This window comes from Ambystoma mexicanum, chromosome 3p (assembly GCF_040938575.1).
Source record: "Ambystoma mexicanum isolate Mex_15411 chromosome 3p, UKY_AmexF1_1, whole genome shotgun sequence".
Taxonomy (NCBI): Eukaryota; Metazoa; Chordata; class Amphibia; order Caudata; family Ambystomatidae; genus Ambystoma; species Ambystoma mexicanum.
The window spans coordinates 156,523,699-156,546,807 of NC_090925.1; the positions used below are offsets into that span (position 1 = coordinate 156,523,699).

At 43.2% G+C, this 23,109-nt stretch overlaps 1 protein-coding gene across 2 annotated transcripts in view; it reads left to right on the forward strand.

The window, feature by feature from the left end:
• The window catches only part of LOC138580187 (C-type lectin domain family 2 member L-like), a 646,123-nt gene that overhangs the window by 487,456 nt on the left and 135,558 nt on the right, over positions 1 to 23,109 (forward strand). The window contains exon 5 of one of the 2 annotated variants that reach the window (XM_069650525.1): positions 6,257 to 6,403. In XM_069650525.1, the coding sequence (XP_069506626.1) occupies positions 6,257 to 6,368 (112 nt within the window). In that variant the 3' untranslated portion in view covers positions 6,369 to 6,403. Of the gene's footprint in view, positions 1 to 6,256; positions 8,242 to 23,109 lie in introns of those variants that run through there. The other variant, XM_069650524.1, reaches the window with a different exon arrangement.

Here is a 23,109-nt window from a genome sequence, read left to right on the forward strand (position 1 = left end):
CAAAGCCTTATTTTTAGAATCTTTTTTACGTTTGATAGTCTCCTTTTTTAACTGAATATATATATTGTCTGCCTACTCTCTAGCTAGCTTTTAAGTAGTAAGAAACAACGGAACTACGTTCCACCAAAAATACCCAGGAGAAATGGTATGACCCAATTCACCACAAAATGAAGCATGCAAATATTGGTATGCTAGAACCCAGAACCAATCGAGCATGCAAAAGAAAGATAATTTCTCAAGCTGGGCTGCTGACTGAGTGCAAATTAGCAAAAATGACAACATTCTTTAGCAAAATTGAGCAACCTAAAGTGATCGAAGTTCCTATACCGTCGATGACTTCTAAAGAAATTGAATGTAGTACATTGGAAATCATGAATGAGTTAACAGCTGCTTTTCCCTGTATCAGTAGTAAACTACTATCACAAGTGATAAGCTCAACTCCATCTAATCAAGAGCTGATTAATAATTCACCTGATATTTTGGGTATACCTGAGAGCATGAATCCTGTAACTCAACCTGGGTCTATATTTGAAGATATTGATTGTGAAAACACTAAGGTTTTAAACCCTGGATAACGGTTCGAAATAGACCCAAGTTCTGGCCTAATTGTTATTGGCCAAACACGTTTGGCCATTAACAACAAAACAATGGAGAAACAGGAAAGCCGCAAAGAAAAGAAAACTAATGATCGTAAAATAGAGATCTTAGATGAGACAAGTTTCATGAATATGAATACAGACGAACTATTCCAAGCACTTGAAAATGTTTTAGTCACGCTAGTTGAAAAATGTGACTCAACTGAAAGCAAATTGGCGATACATTCCTTATTATTATATGATATTAGCACAAGAAAGCAATGTAAGGTCTGTGATCAAAGTACGAACACTACTGCTGAAATTGTAGAAACTGCAGTGAATGTAGATATTGGTAGCCGTGATTTGACCAAAAAGAACATGCCTGATAAATTTAACAATGAGTACAATGTTAAAGAATATAGTTCACCAAAGGAGTAAATAAGGAGAAATGTGAATATCAATGCACTAAAAGACAAGGTAAAATGAAGAGTATTGCAAGTAGAAAAAATTGACATAGCTGAGTTTGTTGTCCTTTACAGACGGCAAATATTGGCACTATGGTCTTCCATTGTCCCCCTGCGGATGATAGTGTCGGACGATTTTAAGATAGTTGATCAGATGGTGAGCTCTAATAGGATTGTGACTAATGTGTGGTGTAGGGAATGGTCAATTCATCAATTTATCTTGAGCCAAGGCAAATTGTTTGAGAAATTAGGATACACCTGCATTGAAAGCTGTATGCCAAAAGTAAAATATGAAGAAATAACTAGTAAACATAAACATACAAGGTATACCAATGAGAACAAAGTAAATAACGTAAATACTATAATGTATAAGACGTCAAGTGAAGAAACAGCTACTAGACCGATTGACAAAACAATCCCTGATGGATATTGGCAGTGGCTCCCTGTAGCATTTAAATGTAATTTCGATATGCGTCCCTGATGAAAAAGAAATTATACTATCTTGGAACACTTGGGGAAATGCACATTAGACAGAAGATGATGAGCTTTTAGATAACATAAATATGTTCAGAATTATCGCATTGCAAGAGACATGGATTGTCAAAGACTGCGTACTGGATGGATGTAGTAATTTCACATGCAATGCCACGCAAGGTCCCAGAGGACGACCCAAGGGGAGGACTCATGATCTCGATTAAAAAGCCATGGAGCGGAATAAAACATAAAGAATCCACCAGTATGGTATTAATAGTAACAGTATCTTGTACCCCCTTGGCTAATCATAAAATGGTATTCGTCAACATATACAATCCACCAGGTGGGAAATATAATAAAGAGAATATATCTACAATCTCTAAAATTCTAGAAGAACTTAGCAATAAGGTCCCACTTATGATAGTGGGCGATTTAAATATAAAGCTTAATTGTGAATCTGAGGTTATTACTGAGCAAAGTAACTCTGAACCTTTTGTTATACAAAATAAATCAAGAGAAAGTAAGGCATGGACATCCTTATTTAATAAATATCATCTGACTGTGCTAAATGGGAATACTCCTGGCGATGCTATGAAAAATGTGACTCGGATCTGTGGGAAAAGTATGAGTACCCTCGATTATATGATTGTGAATGGAAGTGCCCAGGAGTTGGTATGCGATATGGCTGTCAGATGTAGAGAGGAAAGCGATCATCTGCCTCTATACCTGCTGTTAAGAGAGAAAGTAAAAAATAGAAACGTATATCAACGAAATGGCGAGATTGGAGTAAATACAGCAGGAAATTGTATAAAATAGAATCCAAAGAATATTCAAAAAGGCAATGAAGTGGCTGTCCAACTGCTGGACACATTTATTCTAAACCATGAACTTGCTCCTATGAATTCGGAGAGTAAGATCTTTGATGACTTTGAGAAGGTAACTAATAAAATTAAAGCTAAAGTCATGGCTAAACGTAAATATAGGTCACTAAATGAAAAATGGAATTTGACCCATCATAAGAAATTTGACAATGACATCCATTCAAGAAAAAAATTTGCTAAGATCAAATATTCGAGTATGTATTAATAAGAATGAAATGGGTGGAACTGAAAAGATGCGTGAACTTAAAAGTCAGTATAGAGTTGGAAAAAATCTCATCTGAAAAAGAAACAAGATGAGATTTGGCTTACCCTGGCAAATGCAGCAAAAAATAAAAACGATCGGGAAATGTGGGACATTATTAATGGAAAAAAAAGGAAAAACTCTTCCGGTTAACTGTATCCCTGAGAGCGGCTGGATTGCACATGTTAAAAAAACTCTGGGGAGTGAGACAGGCGATGTACTAAGCTATAACAAAGATGTGATGAGCTGGAAGGGAACATATTCCGTAGCTTCTCTGACATTACTGATAAAATCATTGCCTAACGCGAGAGCCGCGGGACCTGATAGTACATGTAATGCTCTCTTGAATCAATCCCCAGAACGGTGGGCCAATGTCCTATATATCCTGTATCAGTGGATCGGAAAATTTTGAAAGGTCCCAGACTCCTGGAAAAAGAGCATCATCCTTCCAATTTATAAAAAAGGCGCTCATAAAAATCCGGTAAATTATAGAATGTTAGCCATGCTAGACATCCCTGCTAAAATCTTTGCGAAAATAATATTAATTGAGCTAAATCAATGGATTTCTAACTGTGCGATCCTAACAGTGAATCAATCTGGATTTAGAGCAAGGTCTTCCACTTCTCATAACCTAAATATATTAGTTAGCGCAGTGGAATACTCATGGAAGACACGTAGACTGCCTGTCTACGTTGCCTATATCGATTTTTCAGCTGCCTTTGATACGGTCTCCCGAACAAAATTATGGGCCAAACTGGAAAAATGGGAAATTCTGTATGCCTTGCTCTATATGATACAACTACTTTATCAGGATACTTCCGTTAGAGTGCATTTAGATCTCTAAGGGAAGCTGTCAGATGATATACCCAGCAACGCTTTTCAATTTATATCTGGAAGATTTCTTAAGAGAGGTAACACAAGGCCAAATGAATGACATTAAATTGGGCTTAACGAAGCTTGGATGGCTCTGCTATGCCGACTACCTCCTGTTAGATTATACCCCTAAAGGACTCCAAGCAAAATTAAACGAACTTGAAAGATTTGCCAAAGCGAATGATTTAGTTATTAATATCGACATAACTAAAATTATGAAGTTTACATGCAACAATGAGAAGACTAACAAATATATGGCAGATAGACAAGAGAAGGATTGAAGTTGTAAATGAATATAAATACCTGGGCATTATTATTGATAACAAACTTAAATGGGAAAACATTGGATTGAAACTAAAAGAAAGTTTATGATTGCTACTATGCCTTTAAGTAAATTTATTGGTAGCCAAGGAAATATTTCCATAAGTACTGTGCTGAAACTTTACTCTGCAAGAATTGTTTCTTGTATGGTGGATAGTGCCGAAATATGGGGATGCTATTTTAAAAATGAGCTAGAGAAATTTGAAGCAAAAGTTTTAAATTTTTTATTGAGGATGCCCAAAAATGTGTCATATGAATATATACTTTTAGAATGTGAAGCAAATAGTGTCAACAGCCGTATTCAAGTTATGACTGTTATGTTATATACCAAATTGACAAGACTCAATAAGACTTTTGTCGTGAAGTTAATGGAGCAATTCAGAGATGGGGAGAATATTATTAGTTTTATAACATTATATAAATGGAGAGAGATACATCAGAAATGGACAGAGAATGATACTTTCAGCTGGTTGTTATTGAGTATTGCACAGATAAAAGAAGATATATGTATCAGATTATGATCGAAGGGTAGTCAATTTGGCGACAAAAGCAAATAGTGGGTATTTTCTCGAGCATTTGATAACAAGAGACAGTAAACCTTCTTATCAAAATGCATACCCGGAAAGTAATACGATCAGATGGTACCTGAAGTTTAAGTTCAACGTATGTAACGTAATGACTATACTTGGAGCTAAAATTGGCATCCCGAAAGATCTTAGATATTGTAGATTGTGTGGGATAAATATATCAGAAACTCCCTACCATATAGTATGCGAGTGCGAGTCTGAACTGGTTGCGCAATCTCCATCTCTTGAAATATAACAATAAGTATGAATGTAATGGTTTAGACATGTGGCAAAGACTACTTAGTGGACATTATATAAATTTAATATTTTATTTGATGAAATTTTATGTGATGATTTTAGACATTTTAACTGAGCTCTCAAATGGAATTTATGCGTCTTGGAACAAAATGTATTTTATCTATGATATGTGATGATTTTATATGGCTATATGCAAAACATTTTTTTTGTTATAAGCATATTATTAAATAAATAAATAAAATGCAAAAAAGCACCATGCATTTTCCTTTGGACAACAAATGGCATTGGAACAAGAAGACATAATGCACACAAATATGCCCTCCGATATAGAAGGGGCCAAGTATATGCCTACTATTTATTTAATTTTTTATTGTAAAATAGTTTATTACAAATCTTTTTTTACATCCAAATTCATCATAACATTTAAAATTCAAATCATCATCGTCAGTGTCAAAAAATGAATCAGTCAATCATCTAAGTCCGATGGTGATGGCACATTGTCCAGATAATCAATTGTAGTGCAGGACAGCATGCAATTTTGACTTGACAGTATATGTGCCCACCACTCAATCATATCAGAATTCAACGGAGCAAACTTGCCAAGATATTTTGATCTTTGAAATGAAATCTCCAAACATTCTATCACCGAATGTTTTAGAGAGTCCGTTGTAAGATCACAAAATCAACATTTGTTTGTAGCAGCTTCAATAGAATGCCTCTGAAATAACAATTCCCTTGTTGGAAGTATATTTAGACGCAGTCTCAAGAACTGGCCACGATGATATTTAGATGGGAATTTAAGTATTTCGGGAGCTCATTTAAACCACGAGCTTCTCCTTCCAGAGGCAAGCTAGATTCCAGGCTAGCTCTTTGATCGGTGGTTTTAATCCAATCACAAAGTGCTTGTTTTTTTTGTTGATTTACATGGATTCTCGAGCAACATTTGTGTGCTGCTACCAGCGTCGATAAGATAATTGTTTAGCTTCTCGGACCAGATTTTCAATAAATTATTACCTGTTGCACTTTTCAATATTTCATATGCGATTTGCTGTGTCGCATGTCAAGATTTTTCTTAATAAAGAAACTGGTTTCATATCACATGTGAATGGAGTGATTGCAGCCCCAATTTGTATCTCATTGATTTTATAGATACACAATTGGGCAAAAGTAAAACCTTTCGCCAGAATTGGCCTTCCAACACGGGCCAAATTTTGCTGCTGATATTAAATCCTGCCTTGCTTCCTAATGTAACAACTTTTTAACAGTAGAACATCATTATTGGCCTGAGTGAAAACATTCCATAACGGAATGTAGTTTTGCACCCTATAGTTTCAGATTATTCATTTTTGATGTTAACTCTACAACCCATTGATGTTCTCTGATTTGACTCCTATAGTAGTGAAATGTATTGGCCATTGTCCCAGAGGATCTCTTTTCCCTGGTACTAACACCTGCCCCACCACTGCTTTATCTCTATATGCCAACATCCCATTCACATCCAATCATGATCCATGAATTAGTATCTTTGATTTGCTTCAACTGGCAGCACTGATTTGCATCACATAACTGTCCCTTGTGTGATGCAATGTGTTTCTCTTTCCAGATGTGGAATAACAGATGAAGGCGAGTGTGTCTACATTGGATCCAATGCTCTGCGAGTGTCGGGATGTTCGCTGATAAGACCATACATATGTAACAAGAGGCCGTGTCTCTGAAGGAGCTCAGCTGGAAATTGGAGGATGCAGAAGATGTAGGCATTCAATAATGAGAATCAACACATTTCGATTACACTTAACCTTTTCTCCACGCACAGCTTTGCTCAAGCTCAGAGAGTGTCCCCAATGTAAATACACTAAGAAATGTAAACCTGCTGTGGGATCCATGACAGTAGTTGGTGCTGTGTGACGCAGATAACCCCCAGATACTGGATGCAGACAACCTGCTAAATCCTATTGCAGATGCATGCCTTCCACTGGGACATGACCTACTGGCCAGTGGTACAGCTGGTAGGATTTTGTGAAAAGCGTGCATCTCAGAGTACATTTGTCAGACCCCAATACAAATACTGCCACGGAGAAGGGTTTAAGTTAAATGTACATTTTGTAGCATATATTTTTAAATGCCTCATTCATTATTTTTTTTTCTTCTTTATTGTGTACTTGGTTTAAAAATGAAACCTTAAGCACATAATCAGATAAACCGACATTAAAAAGAACAGCCAGAAAAAATACACATGTACATATATCGAGATACAAAATACATTTCCTCTTCACGTCCTACAGTGCCTACAATTACTTAAAACAGCAAAGATGTCTTTAAGGTGAGTAGAGAATTTGCTACAAAAGTAAAATGGTACAAAATAGAATGTTAGTCACACTTGAATTACGGCACTTTGCCTAGTATCTCTCTCCATATGTAATAAGCGACAGATGCGTATGCAATAGGTTCCACACCATGTATGCAGTTTCAGAATTGGTCTGTTATAACGTTTTCCAATCTGGAAAGAAGGGTAGTATAACTGCAGAGAATCAACTGTTCAATATAATTGTACAAATGCTGGAACGTGAGGTAGAATAAGTTATCATAGAAGCTGGCTATACGTAGTGAATAGAATGCAGGCAAAGCGCCACTGTATAGAAGCTGGATATTGGTGTCATTAATTTTAGTAAACCGGGACCCATGAAGAGGAAAGGCGAGAATTGTGTTGCAGCAAGAATAAGCTGGAAATCGTGGAGTTGTGTGCGAGGGTATCAAAATTGAAGCAGCCAAGGTCAGTTATCTATTCTTGAAAGGAGTGAACGTGCAAAGGATGAATGATCTCTTCTAAGATGCAAAGAAAGAATATTTAAGAGTGGCAGGTTTTTTCATTTAAGACCTTTAAAAACCTGCAAAATGGACAAATCGTGGTCCCCTGTCCCGTGAGCCGAGGATGAAAATAGAGTTGAACTGGAGTCCTAGAACAACAATAGTGAGTGCCTGCACTCCCATATATTCCCAGAGACAAGGATACTTTGCAAGGCCAAGTTCAAAGACCATCTTAATGGCTGAAGACTTGGGTGATGAGAGATGATGGGCTAATTGGGTGGGGGGTAAAGTCTAGTCCACCTCCTTACACCTGGGTCTGGGCTTGCGTGCTGCTAAGTGAACCGAATGTTCCAGACATGGCACAAGCGTGACAACCAATTGTAGAGGGCTGTATAATGAAGGTCCTTATAGTTTGAAGACCAAATTGAGAACTGTGTACTTAATGATTTTTATGATGACATGTTTTAGAGGTAGGCATATATTGTCCACCTGACAGTGGGCAGCCAATTCCAGGCCTAGCTCCTATAGAAAGTATACTTATTTATTTAAATTCATATAGTGCACAAACAGCCCTTGGGCATCGACACTTGGATGTTCCCCTTGAACCAATTACAACCCCTCGTACGTTTTTCATTATTTGCCACGTAGTATGACGTCCCCTCTGTATTTTTAGTATTAAGTCTGTTTTGTAAAGAAATCATTGAGAGGCTGAGCAAACGTCAGTTGATGATCGTTGTAAACTCCCTGTTTTAGAAAATTTTTAGTGAAACAGTATTTTTGCCATCTTCCTGAGTTGCTCCGGTTATTTGGACTCCGAGTCAGAATTCTTTGAAATGTGCGAATTCCTCTCTACCTTAGAGACCCCCAGCAGGTTTTCTGGATTTTATGACTTTTAATTTTTAACCTGGAGAGAGTGAGAACCTTTTTTTCCCCACTCTCTCGTGTATTTTTCTGTGATTTTGACTCTGTGTTTCTTTTGACTTTGGAGTCTGCAAACTCCATAAGCATCATCTTTACATAGTGGCACAGAGCACCTTCAGTGCAGTGACACAGGGAAGTCTCTTCGATTTCTCAAGGATTTTAATACCTTCTCTTGGTGAAACTACTGTTTCCAAGAGCAGTGAAGTGAAATTACTTTACTTTACATTTGTAACTTTCTAGACCTAGCACACACTATTTTACAATAGGGTGCTGGAGGGGTTACGTAGTATCCCCATTGTCTAGTTTATCATGTAACAGTTTTAGATTACCCTTTCTACAATTAATGGCTGGTGGCAGTGGTTCACTTTTAACTACTGTAGTGTGTTTTTACCGCGGGCTGCGTTCGCAGCTGTAGTAAGGCACCCATGGGTGCCCATTTTGTCAAAATGGCCTTGGCCTTTTTTTTTTTTGCCATTTCTTGCTGGAAAGGTCGTTTTTGAAATTTACTCTGCGCGCCAAACCAGGTTTGGTCCCTTTGTTTGTTTTGTCTTTGGCAGGATTCATGAGTGAAGCTCGCCTCTGGCTCCAGGGTGTCTGGCAGGTGCAGGAAGTGAGGGAGGTGCCCAAACCTCCCTGTGCTTGATCTCCTTAGTACAGGAATGCACCCAAAGGTGATTTGGCCGGCTGGCTGTCGGGCAAGGACAGCCACCATGCTGTGTGATTGACAGCTAGGCTGGAATGAATGGGAGGAACCTGCATAAAAGGCGAGGATTTTTGGCTTGGAAGGCAGAGTCGATCACTGGGCGAAGGAATCCGAAGAAGAACTGGGTAGGGACGCCTGCTGCAACTCCTGGACTGTTGGTTTGCCCGGTGAAGCCCTGCTTTGCTGAAGCTCCGAATTCGCCTCGACTAGAGAAGCCCTGCATGGACGACTTCTTCCTTTGGGTTCGTGGGACCAATCAACCCCAAAGTGAACTTGTCTGGACATCCACTCGGAGCTGGCTGTACTTCTACTGCTGCTGCTGTTGGAACCGAAGTGCCAGGGATAGAACACCAGATTGAGTGCATCGCTTTTATGTTGGACCTGGTTTGCTGGAAGATCCTCCGGACTCCCAGGAAGCCTGAGCCACTTCAACAGAGTGCTGGACCCCAGATGCGAGGAAAGTCTAGAGTGGTAGCCGAGAACCGAGGTGGTGCTATTTGCTGAGACGTGAGGATCTGAAACCACAAAGTGCCGCTGAATTCAAGTTTGCTCATTGCGGCTGCTGACTGTCCCATTGCAGTGCAGGAGTCCTCCAGACATCCTTCCTCTTGTCCCCACGACTGAGGCCCAGGAACAACAGGATCTGAAGATCTGCACAGGAACAGAAGCCAGCTGGAACCATTTCTTCTAACCAAAGGTACTGTAAAACCTAAGAGGTCTTACCTCTTGTTGTGTAGCCTTACTTGTTCTCAGTTGAGACTGTCTTGGTTACCTTGCAGAGTTGCTTGCATCTTTGCACCTCACAAGCCTCCCAGCCTGAGGCCCTACATTGATTCTACTTTTTCTACAAAGACTTCTAAAACATTGTGCAAGACTTTTACCTACCTATAGTGCTCCAGCTCACCTAGACTTTTGCTAACTTAACATTGGCTGGCCAGGCTCCCTGAAAGACTCTTCTTGCCTTCTGACTTTGTGCTTTACCTTTCCTCCTGGAAAGGGTTTATGTACTTTGCATTGGAGGGTTAAAAAGTACTGCTTCAGAATATTTGTGTAACTATTGTTTTATTATTGAACCCTTTTCTTTGACGCCAATCTCAGTATTGCTCTAGCTGTACCAGTGATCTATTAATGTCCACAGTGTCCTAGTTATTAAGTCACCTGGGGGTGTAGGAAGTGTCTGTGTGCCATCACAAATGGGTAATTACTGATTTAGAGAAACTAAGAGCGTATGTTTTGGAGTTTGTGTGTTACTATTATATTGCTCGCTTCTGAAGAAGGCTTATTCAACTGACTGTTAAATAAATTAATAATTGTTTAATCAAGAAACCTTGAGTCTAAGAGTTTGTTTGAATACTTGTCACTGTGAATCTATGTGTAAAACCCCTACTGCTCACATTGACCCCTCTTGAGATAAGCCTCGCTGCTCAGCCACACTACCAACCTGTGTAGTACAGACTTATACCAAAGTTTGGGTTCCTATTTCCAGGAGGTCAAGGTTGCTGTAGTGGACTTAAAGGGTACTACACACAATCTTGCCTAACACTCTGCGATCCCATCCATTGCATGCGCTTTACCTTAGGGCCATAAACTCAGCAATGTTTGTAGACTTCTTGTCCGTTAGATCAGTTGAATTAGCTTGTCCAAAATGTACCTGCATCATGGCGTTGTTAGTAGTGACTCGTACTCTGTTGGCTGACTGCTACAGTGGATGGCTGAGTCAAAGGCGACTCTTCCTGGTTGTATATAAAGTTATCTTCATATTGATTCACAATATTTTGTCGATTTTCCTGCTCAGCCTCCCTCTTTCAATTAACATTGTGGGCTTCAATGTGCTTATTGAGCTGCATCTGATAGTCTTGATCACTCTCCTTAGCGTATATTTCTATTATCTGAATATCGTGTTGAGACTTAGATGATGCATTCGAGACACAGTTATTGGAATGTACTATATTCTTGGTGCTCTGTATGTTGGAGGCAAAGCCAATCTGAACAGGGGGAAGAGCAATCGAAGTGGCAGGCTCGCCCAGTTCCTTTTGTTTGGTATTCACCCCCCCCCCTTTTTTTTCTGATGAGATATTTGTACATAATTGCCTGTTTGGTACTTTTGTTGTTCTTCCTCTGGTACCACGCAACAGAATTTAAATCGGCCACCTTGTTGTTAATATTGGTCGCCAAATTAGAGAGGACTCTGTTGGAGTTAAAGTATTCCAATACTAGATCAGTCATGGTGTTGATCTTATTGTCCATGGTCTCTGTGCGTGCTGCAACAGTGTTCAACACTTCAGTAACATTATTCATCCTGATTTTCTTTCAGTATTTCTTTTGTCTCTACTACCACACTAAAGTTTCCCAATTTTGCATTAATCACATTGCACCGGTTAGTCAATTGGGTTAATAGTTTTTCAAGTATGCCAAACATATCTTCAGACGAAGTGCTAGCGTTTGCTGCATAGCTTAGGGCCTCTTTGACTGTGTCATCCTGCAGAGAGCTATTAGACCTAATGAAATGAAAGGTAGCGACTGTGTGGGTGTGGAATGGAGTGTTCTGTTATCCTGATTGAGGGTTAATGACATTAAGTCTGATGCAGGGTTAAAAGCCCTTTAAGGCAATGATTTTGCATAATTGGAGTATCCCTCCATGGCCTGTGCAGCTGACAATACGATACACAATGTTACCGGGCTGGTGGGTGGATCAGTGATAGACTCCCCACTAACATCAGTCGGCCCCAGGTGATCATTAATCAAGTCCACCATATTCCTTGGAGTAGGGGTAATAATAGCCAGTACAACAGATTCTATCATCTTAGTACCAGTACATGAGAGCTTAGCACTTAATTCCTCATTAAACTGCACACAAGTCTCCAGAAGCTTCATGTAAGACAGTGTCGGGGTCCTGATAAAAATCAGTGATTTTAGTGTTGTGCTTAGTACAAGGCATCAGTTCTCCAATGGCAACAGTTTGTTGTGGGCAGCCATTTGATAGGCGCTGTGTGCTGCTGGAAGCTTTCTCTTTAGCTACTGTCAAATCGATCTGATCAGATTCACCTCCCTTCCCCCATATAGATTTAGGGTCAGGTGCAATTGTTTTCTACTTCTGCTTCAGAGCTGGTCATAAGCAGAGGCGATTCTGGCGCCAGATTAGTTGCTTTTCGCATGACTGTGGCACACTTAGAAGCATGTGCAGTGGTAGTTGCATGTCAATTCCTTGTGACAGGCTATAGCAAGCACTTTGAAGGATGGGGTTCAACTGCGTAACTTGTAAACTGAGTATTTCCCAGTCATGGGGTTACCGGTCAATGTTGGCCCGATTTATGCAGGTTGCCAAAGAAGGTAGGCGGGTTCTCCAGCATGGGGTCTGGCATGGACTCACATGCTCATGAATATTTCTCGTCGTCGGGCTGGGAATCCTCGGTAAAAGAAAAAGTCAGTTTGTTTTGTTTCTGAACTGTCTTTCTACTAATAACCAATCACTGGTCTCTGGGTCATACTGCCCCCAGCCAATGACTGCCCTCTACCTAAGCCCCTACTCTGGCAGCCATCTTCAGATTTGGTAGCACGTAAAGTGGCATTAGGACCAAGAGAAGTGCAGCAGAGGGGTTGGTGGGAGGGTTTGCATGTGAATCCATGCCAGACCCATGATGGAGAACAACAGTTACAGGTAACAGTTACAGGTAAGTAACTTGTTCCTTTTCCAGCATGGGGTCTGGCATGGATTCACATGCTCATGAATACAAGAATACATAGCAGTACACACATGCACAACCACGGGAGGTGGCAAGGCTCAACATTGAGCATTTTAATAACTCAACATTAAGCATCTCTTACCTCCTCGCCAGGCTCACCTTCAAGCGAACTCTATGTGGAGTGTGGTATATGTTGCAAAGTCCTCCTCTTCCTCCAGCTGGTCGCAATGGAAATGGAAATAAACACTGTAGAAATCCACTTCAATGCAGCAGCGACAGCCTCCACCGAAACACTCTGCACACTCTGCTGGTAATGGGAACTAATAAACTGGGACTCAAATCTGTTGCATCGTGTCCCGTTGTTCTCAAGGCTTCCTCCACACATTTAACTCTTTGAGTCCTGATGCTGCCTGGAAACTGAAAAGGAGTGACGATAGAACTTTACATTGCTTACAGTTTTGCTGTGTTGCTGGAGTGCCAACTCCGGTGTTTGGCTGTTTATCCATACCGTTCGACCCAGGCCTAACGCTTGTGTGCCTATAGGGAGCCTTTCCCAAGGTCTCTGAAAACGTTTTGACCCACAAAAGCATCATATCTACTTGTAATTGAGGAATCCTCTGGAACATTGCAGTTTCTGCTCTGTTGCCTTACCTTATCAATCTGACTTTGAAGAACTCCTACCTAGATAGGGATGGACTGCTGAAGCCTTGAAGCCATTGAAAAGTATTATAAGTCTTTGAAAGTATTGAACTGGTGTTGCTGGTACTGACTAACCCTCTTGATTCCTACAACTGAACATTTTGAGTTGCTATAACAAGTGATTTTACTTACCATTGACCTATGTTCATGAGATGTATAATTGCCTACTATTGGTTTACTCACTGATGTATTGCTTATATTTTCTATATTTTCTATTGTGTTGATGAGTTGGAATTGTACTTGCCTGAACAATTTTGCCTCGTCTATTTTACTATAACTAAAGTGTGTAAGAGTTTCTTTGGGCCAATTGTATTTGCCTACAGCTCACATCCTCCTCCTAAAATAAGCCAGGCAGCTCTGCTATTCTACCAAACCTAGTAGTACAGCCTTCTACTAAGAGTTTGGGCCTGTATACCATGGGATAGTTTCATAAAGTCTCACCTTTGGTAGCCTTTAGGAAATCTCCCCTAACACACCCCTCAAGAGTATAGCCTTCCCTCTGCGTATGTTACCGCAACAGGCAAAGGAGGTATATCTAATGACTGTGCCTCTTTTACTTTTATGACTGTTGGAGTTTGGTTGGTAGAAGTGTGAGGGCTGAGTGGGCTTTGCCTCCTGCAGGACAGAAGTCAATTGGTCAGTCACTGTGTACCAAAATGATTGCTCCCCCTAAAGGAGTGACTCTGTAGCAGAGTAAACGATCTACCTTGAAAGGGGGAGACCCTGTATCATAATAAAACCTCCCCCTTGATTGAGGAGACTTTGTTACAGAATAAAATGTCACAGAATAACCTCTTCCCCATGGAAGGCAATAATCTGTAGCAGAATAAACCCCATCCCTTGAAGGGAGAAACATCTCTGGGCAGACTCTGTATCAGAATACTCTCTACAGCTTAAAGGGGGAGAAACTAGCATAATAAACACTCCCACGCTAAGGGGAGACTGTCAAAATAACATCTCCTTGATGGGGAAGACTTGGTAGCAGATTACATTTTCTTCCTTTATGGGGGAGATTCTGCAACAGAATAAACATCCCCTTAAAGGGGAGACTGTATCACAATGAAATCTCTTACATGGAGGGGTAGACTGTTCATCAGACTAAACTCTCCTCTTTTTAGGGGGAGACTTTGTAGCAGAATAAACTCTCTCCTTTGTTGGGGTGGTTGATAAAAGATCCCAATAAGAAAGAAGGGTTCACGTGGCGTACGCCATATTGTTGAATTGGTGGGGCAGTGATGTAGATGAAATGTTGCCACACAGGGGATACGCACTCAAAGGCATACAGGGGACAAATGAGTGACAACATAAGCACACAACGGGGAGTCCCCCAGATGAACCATTTTGAACCAAATAGGTCTTTAAATTTGGTTCAAAATGGTTCATCTGGGGGACTCCCCGTTGTGTAGATGAAATGTTGCCATTTAGCATGTTTCTAGTGTAGTTAATGGGAATGGGATGAGTTTTACTTTGTTTTTAAGTTAAATTATTTAGATTTGCACAACATAATGTCAAAGCTGGGTGGGGTGTGGTGTGGCACATAGCGCCTAAAGTTGGGCAGTGAGTAGCTGCATATGTCACGTGACAAAGGTGATTTGTAAAGGGAAAGCCATAGTAAGAGGATGTGGTGGTCTTGAAAATACGTGCACAGACATACATACATGGGGGTCTTTAGGGACATATGTTTAAGACAGTTGGAGGTACATGGGGATTTTACAAATTTGCATGCCGCATAGTTGGGGATTGTGCAGGGCCAGACGCCTGGGGTTGCGAGATGAACTTGGTGTGACTGAGAACTGATTTAGCAAGGTTGAAGCGTGAGAAAGGGCAGCTGGGTGGCTGCGATAATATCAGATGGTCCGCTAAAGCCAGGCTCAGGTTTTTACGACTTGGCACTATTGTGGAAAGGAGATGCAATCTTTTTAAGTACATGGGAGCCTGTTATTCATTGTGCAGGGAAGTCCGGCCATCTGATTGAGTTAGTTGTGACTGAATAATAAGCCCGGTGCAAGGGCTGCTTAATGGCAGAGTTGACAAATGGTTTATGGGTTTTGATCTGTTTCTCAGGATGTGCCATGTGTGTTAAATTGGTAGTCGTATAGATCAGCGCAAAATAAGGATGCCAGCCAGTCTGGGTCGAGAAGATATTTATCGCCAGTGCCAAGGGAGCGTGTTTATGTATCCCCCTCCTCACATTGTTGAAGTGTCTTTGCAAAGACCATATGCAGCACGTTCAGGGTTAGAGCTCTACGCCCAGATGGAACTTGTAATGAATTATGTTTGTTGTGTAACTATGGGACGATGTCATGACATACTATGGAAAGCTCCCAAAAAGGGGTGTGCTATAAATATGAGCTCATGCTAAGATATGTTGAAAGGGCATGGTAGTTAAATAAATGTTAACCAAAAACGTGATGGGTGGAAAGTTTTGAATTAATCTGAGCCACAGGCTCTGCTCTGGGAAACCTTTCACACCATCGTTTTTAGCCTGTCTGTCTCATTGCAAAAAAGGGACCAGCCATATGCAAATCAGTCAGGTGCTGCCACCAATGGGAGCAGCCCTGCCCTAACTGCTAGGCCAGGTCCCGTCTGCATGGAAACACGAGCAACCCCAGACATGTTTTGGCCTCATTGGGCCTCATCAGTGAGGTGAAGCTTGGTTCCCTATGGCGCAGCCAGCAAGGGACCCACGTCTGGGCATACCCTCTTACATAGGGAGACAAATTATTACCAAAAAAGTGATGGGTGGAGACCAACAGGGGGCGCAGACAGAATGGAAGCCAAATCCACCGTCTCCCTCTGAGCTGCGAACAACCCTAAAAAAGAAAGGCAAGCACCGAGCGATACAACAGGGAAGTTGACCGGAGGAGACACTGCAGCCACTCTCCAAAGCTGGACTTTTGCAATGCAGGGAATCGGAAATTCTCAGTACGGACTAAACATGGCCTGGGCCCTGCAACGAGTTCAAAGCACAGTGAGTGCAGGGATCCAGTGAAAGCACTGGGAGCAGACACCCGAGACCCTGCCAGGGATAAGAGACGGAGCCCCGGGATAGCGATCTGAGATGCTAGGGAAGGTGAGCGGGCCGGACTCACATCCCGGTGGCCGATGGGAAACATCAAAGTGGTGCACCCCGCACAGGGTGATGTGGCCGGTAGCCCCCGACGGAGGAGCCAGCCATAGGGCCATAGATTTAGGCCCCACCGTGTGTAAGTATCAAAGTATCATCACAAGGCGGGAGGGGGCGACACAGCAAAGCACCCTGGGCCCGCACCCGATCGGGAGCGGTTAGTGACAGGCGGGAGTCACACTAAGGCCCCTAACAACACCAGCAATCTCCCCCAGCAGATAAGGAGCAAGAGGAAAAGTTGGAAAGCAGTGCGGGGGAGGGGGGGTGTTTGATCTTCCAACGGATCGCAATAGAGGAGGTAGCTCAGGAGGCAAGCCTCCAGTAGTGTTAAATACGGGAGGAGGAACAGACAGCACACAGCAATGAGCGCATGCCCATTGCCCATGCAGAGCTGCAAGAAGGGGGTGGGGACTGGAGCTGCCCACACTGGAGTGCAAGCTTGCAAGCCTGGGAGGCCCCAGGGAGCCATTAAACAGATTCGGAATATTCGCCGGCCACCTGGGCCACAGCGTGATGAGGAGAGGGCCACGCACAAAGTGGAATCCCACTGGGGATCCCCCTCTTGTGAACAGATGAGCAACTACGGGCTCTCAGCGCTCACTGGCCACGATAAGCAAAGCAAGAAGAAGCAGATGGAAGCACCCTTACAGGCGAGATAACAGGCACGCAGAACCCATAACAGTGGCACTGGGATAGGTGAGGCCCAGTGGTGAGAGCACCTAAGCCATGAATCTGGACCTCAATGCCGCCAGGACGTTGCAGATCTTTCGCAGAGAGCTGACAGATTTATCAGTGGCCCAGACGGAAAATGCATGGCCGGTGACCAGGGAGGACTAACAGGGCTCAACTAAAGCGGATATACATAATGCTCCTAGAGATCAGGTCTATAAAAAACAGCCTCACTGGGGCGATCACTGAACTAAAAGGAAGGGTTGACAAAGTAGAAGACAAACTTGAAGCTAAGGAAAGGGACATTGCCCTCAAGCTTGATGATTTAGAGACCTGTGAAAGGGGGTCCAACATCAGGATCATGGGCATGAAGGAGCCACAGGTCGAATCTGCGGCTGCCCTGGAGCAACGAGTGAAACTGCTCATCAATTCACTCTTTGGAGACCCACCCATCCCGGAGATAACATTAGATGGAATCCACTGTGGAGGAGGCCCACCCAAAGGGCTGAGGTCAGTGCTGGTGACGTGCCACTACTACAGTAAAAAAATGGACATACTGCAAAGAGCCAGAGCGAAAGGGGACATCACCTTTGAGGGCTCACAAATTTGCCTATAACAGGATCTGTCCTCCATGCCACTGAACAAGAGTAGGGGATGTCGCCCATTGATACAATGGCTAACTGAACGAAACATACACTACCTTTGGGGGTTGCTGTTTGCATTGACCTTTGAACATCAGGGCAAGGAGTACAGGTTCATGACGCAGGAAGAAGCGGAGCGGGTTCTGCAACATCTGAGGGCAGAGGACAGCAACGCGGATGCCATGGAAGCAGAAAGGGAAAGAAGGATTTGAAGAAAGGATCCCCCTCTTCAAGCAAGCAAGGAAGTATCGGGTGAGGAGCAAAGGGATTATTTCAACAGTTTTGGCAGTTTTCAATGCCCAGGAGAAGATATGGCCACCGCTGAACAAGTACAGGAGCTGGTCGCTGCTGTCCAAAGACTCACCCTCTAGGTCCAGAACCTGAAACCGAGAACACTGTACTGAGACAGTTGTTTACGGCCAGAGAGCACCATCCCTCTGATCTCCCTACCATGGGTTTGCCCTCGGGTAAATACGATGGGTCTCCAAAGAAACTAAAAGAGTTCATTGAGGCTTGCATGGTTAATTTTACCTTTCGTTCTGGGACTTATGCTTCAGACCATGCTCGGGTAGGGTTCATGGTATCTAATATGATCAGCAATGCCATGGCCCTCTCTGCCAATCCCATCCTACAGGACTCTGGCATTCCTGAACCTACTCAAACCTTTGAAAGACCAGAAGTGGTCTATTCAGCCTGCAAAGACTTGTTGGACATTCAACAAGGTACTTCTGATCTATTGTCTTACATCACGACTTTCAAACTCACTGCTGCCGAAGCTGGATGGCCAGAGTCGGCGCAGTACACCATATTCAGAAGGGGTCTTCAAGAGGAGATCAAGGACGAATTAGCCCGCACTCTCCGTCCCAATAAATTTGTCGACCTGCTCTCCCTGGTCCTCCAAATAGATTATCCTCTGACAGAAAGAAGAGCCGAAAGAAAGAAGAGCAGAGGAACATTTTTGATGTCCCCGGAAACCACGACTTATGTTCTTCCACCCAGCAGAGCTGCTAGGGAAGAACCGATGCAGATTGGAGCGGCAGAAGGACCCCTAAAACCAGAAGAAAGAAAGCGAAGAAGGGAGAAAGGGTTGTGTATGTACTGCGGATCCAATACCCACCTCTTATGTGACTGCCCTGAGGTTCCACCACGCCGGGCGAGAAGGGACGGGTTACCGGGGACACAGTACCGGTCCATCTCATACCTTTTCCGTTACCTCTTCACATAACAGATTAATGGTTGTATCCATTCAGATCCCGGTCGATAAGTGGAAGATTGACGCTTTAGCCCTCATTGATTGTGGAGCCGCGGGCAATTTTGTTGACAGTCTGGGCTGAAAAGGAGAAGATCCCTGGGCTCAACAGAAGGGTGGATCAATCGGTCGAAGGAGGGGATGGGAGACCTCTCAGTTCCGGTCTGATAAAACAAACCACTGAGGTTCTGGAGGTATCCGTGTTTCAACACCATGAGTCGTTACACTTTGACATCATCCTTGCTGCTCATTTGCCAGCCATTTTAGGGATCCCTTGGCTGAGGAGATATAATCCCACGATTGACTGAGCCAAGAATCTTCTGCTGTTTGACTCAGAATATTGTATACAACAATGTTTAGAAGACGCACTAAAGGCACCCTTGAAGGCCAATCTTCCAGTACCTACTGATGTAGTGGGCATACACTGTATACCGTCCGACCTCAAGGAATTCACTGATGTGTTCAAAGACAAGATCCCTAAGGACCTTCCACCTCTTCAACCTGCGGATTGGGCGATTGATCTCACCCCGGAGGTGTTCATTCCGTTGGGTCACATGTAGCCACCATCTCTTCCTGAAAAGCAAGTACTCGCAGAGTGTTAGGATTCCAACCTTCAGAGCGACCTCATCTGATCCTCTCAGTCCCCTGCAGGAGCATCATTGTTTTTCATACCAAAAAGGGACACTTATGAGCTTAGGCCAGGCATCAATTACAGAGGCCTCAACAGGGTCGCCATCCGTGATCGATATCCAATGGCACTCATCAGACACATCCTGGAGGCCGTACAAGGGGCCGTGGTGTTTTCTAAATTAGACCTTCATGGGGCTTACCATCTCCTGCGAATAACGGCGGGAGAATAATGGAAGATCGCCTTCCGGACTCCTTTTGGTCATTATGGGTATCGGGTGATACCATTCGGATTGGTCAACGCCCCAGCCATCTTTCAGTGCTTTATGGACAGACTCTTTTTGGACATCTTATTCCATTCAGTCATCGTTTATCTTTACGACATCCTGGTTTTCTCTTCTTCACGACACGAAAATCGGATCGACCTCCATGAAGTCTTACTTCGCCTTCGGAAGAATCAACTCCTGGTGAAACCAGCAAAATGTCTATTCAAAGTCACCTCGGTGCCTTATTTTGGGGATATACTGTCTATTTAGGGTGTTGAGATGGACCACTGCAAAGTGACGGCTATACTTAAATGGCCCACTCCCGCATTGGTAAAGGATGTGCAGCGGTTCTTGGGTCTCGCCAACTTTTACTGTAAATTCATCCCTGGTTTCTCTCGAATTGTCCTTCCCATTGCTTCTCTCCTGAAGGATACTCCATTCATGTGGGGCGAGCTGGCAGAATCCACCTTTCAACACCTCTAAACAGGAGGAGGGCGGGTGAGGTTAGTCCGGAGGAGGGGAGTAGGAGAGAGGGAGAGGTGGTTTGCTGTTGGCAGCTTCAGCTCGGTATCCACTGAGTGCTGGCCTTTGGTGCAAGTATCTGATAGGGCGAGACCTTGTGTGCTGTGGGTGCGGTTTGTGTTTTTTCTGTGGTGTGGTAAAGTGCGTGCGGATTGCTGGGAGAGAAATGGTTGTGTGGGTTAAGTATGCAGAAAGTCGAGGGTTGGGTTAGTGGAGTCTGTATCCTAGTGCCAGGTTTGTTGTCAGGTACTTCTGGTTCCATTCGGGCTGTATCCCTGTGGGTGGGATTGTTGCAGGTTCATTATGGGCCGTCACTATGGTGGTGCTGCACTGATCCAGCTTTATCGTAGTGAGTATTGTATGGAGTGCCTACCATCTCCTACCATGGAGCGATAGGGGTGTCCGAACCTTTTCCTAGGGTGTGGAACTGGGTTGGTAGTATCTGTTCTCTTGTTGTCTAATGTGACCCTGGTCGGTTGAGGCTTTGAATGGTTCAGAGTCGAAGTGCTGTTGATGGGGCATCATAGCGTATCTGTCTAGGTCAGCCTGTATATTCAGTCGTTGGTTTCCTCCTGCAATGACTATCTTTAACCCCTTTTTTTGTGATTTCCGTGGGTTGACTTCCTTGGGCTGTTGTTTAGTTGTAGTTACTGTGTAATTGAGCATTGTTTCCCGCTATATCTTGGTGGACATTGTGTAGTGTGGTTGGTAATTTTGTTTCTCACCCTCTGGGTTGGTGCTAATGGTACAGGGTTTCCTGTTCCCTTGCTATCTGCTGTGATTAGGTCTGTCGTGGGTGGTTCTAGCTTCTGGTCATGGTCCTATATGAGTCGTCCGGGTGTTTCTGTCCTTTGTCTTGCTTATGTAGTCGGTTTTTGGTCCAATTACGGCTGTCTCCCGGTGTGTCGTTTGGTATGGCGTGGGATATTTTCCTTAAGGTTTTCCATTGGTTGCTTGGTGTGGATCCGGGCCTGTCTCTTCGTTTATCGATGTTTTAGTTGTGTGCCCCCCTGTGGCCGGGCTTTCTAGTTATGACGTGAAGAGCCAGGTTTTGAGTAGTTTCCTAAAATAGTAGGTGATTTCTTGTGTTAAGGATGTACTTGGGGAGGTCGTTGCAGGTTTTCGGCGCTTAGTGAGAGAAGGAGGATCCTCCAAGTTTTCTTTTGTTGTAGGGTGAGTAGTGTGAAATTAACTACTCAGTGATTGGAAAGGTGCTCCTTGCCATAAAATTGGCTTGCGATGGCATCTACCTCCTCAAAGACTCTCGAAGATGTATCCATACGTCCGCACCCTATGTTGGAGAAATAGCACATATTGGCATATATGGGGGGCATGCCCATTAGCACAAACTTACTTGAAGGATGTCCTGGCATGGATACGGGACATAGAAAGCATCAACAGAGACCTATCACCGTTATTGGTGGTGTTTAGTATTGAGGCAACCTACGCTGAATACAGTCTTCTCCCACACATGCAAAGGAAATTGTTACTGGCGGCCAGAGTATGCATCATGCTCCACTGGAAGGGGACCCACCCACCAACACGGCGTGAATGGTTAATCAAATCACGTAAAATATATGAAATGGAGAGCCTCACAGCGATGCTATTAGAATCACACACGTAAATCGACACGCAGTGGCTGCAGTTTATGGAATACTACCGTCTGCATATCGAGGGAGGCACGCTACATGATTGATGCTCATGCTACCCGCACACCCTCTACACAACCCAACCCCCTGAACATATCACCAGTACACCCAGATGTTCCGCACAACAAACCCGTGATACCCATGACCACCGCTTGGCATTGTTTCCACTGGCACCATTAGGAGGGATGGAAGGGAGGGCAGAGGGGGAGGGGTAAAGGAGGGAATGTTGAACATGATTGGACACTTGTTTTTTGGTTGAATGTTCACCATGCATGTTGTTAGTTATTATTGCTTTTGGGGTTTCGATCCCGATAGAACTGTCAAAAACGCTGAGTTGTACTGCATCGCATAAGAAATGCCTAATAAAACATTTTTTAACAAAAGTGATGTGTGGAAGGTTTTGAATTAATCTAAACCATTGGCCATACATGTCCAATAAGAGCGTGGGAATTAAAGGAGATGGGTACACGTGTGGGGTTCAAGGAGACTCAGGTTAGTTTGACTCCACAGCATCGTCTAGCTCCTCCCGGCGGTTTGTGCAAAAAACTTGCTTTACAGACAAACGTGCACTTGCTTCTTCAGAAGTGGGCCTACTTTGGTGATCAGAGGTCCATCCGCACACCTTAAAGAGGAGAGACTATTAGAATACACTGGGTATCTAGCAGAATACAGTCTCCCACAAGGGTAGACGCTGTAGTTAATAAACTCTCCCTCCTCAAAAGGGAGCCTTTGTATTAGAATAAATTCTTGTGGGTGGTGGGTAGACTCTTTAATGGGGAAGACACTCTAGCAGATTAAACTCTCCCCTTGATGGTGGAGATTCTGTATCCAAATAAACTCACCTTCAAGGTTATACTTTGTAAGAGAATAAACCCTCTCTTGGAGGGGAGCCCCT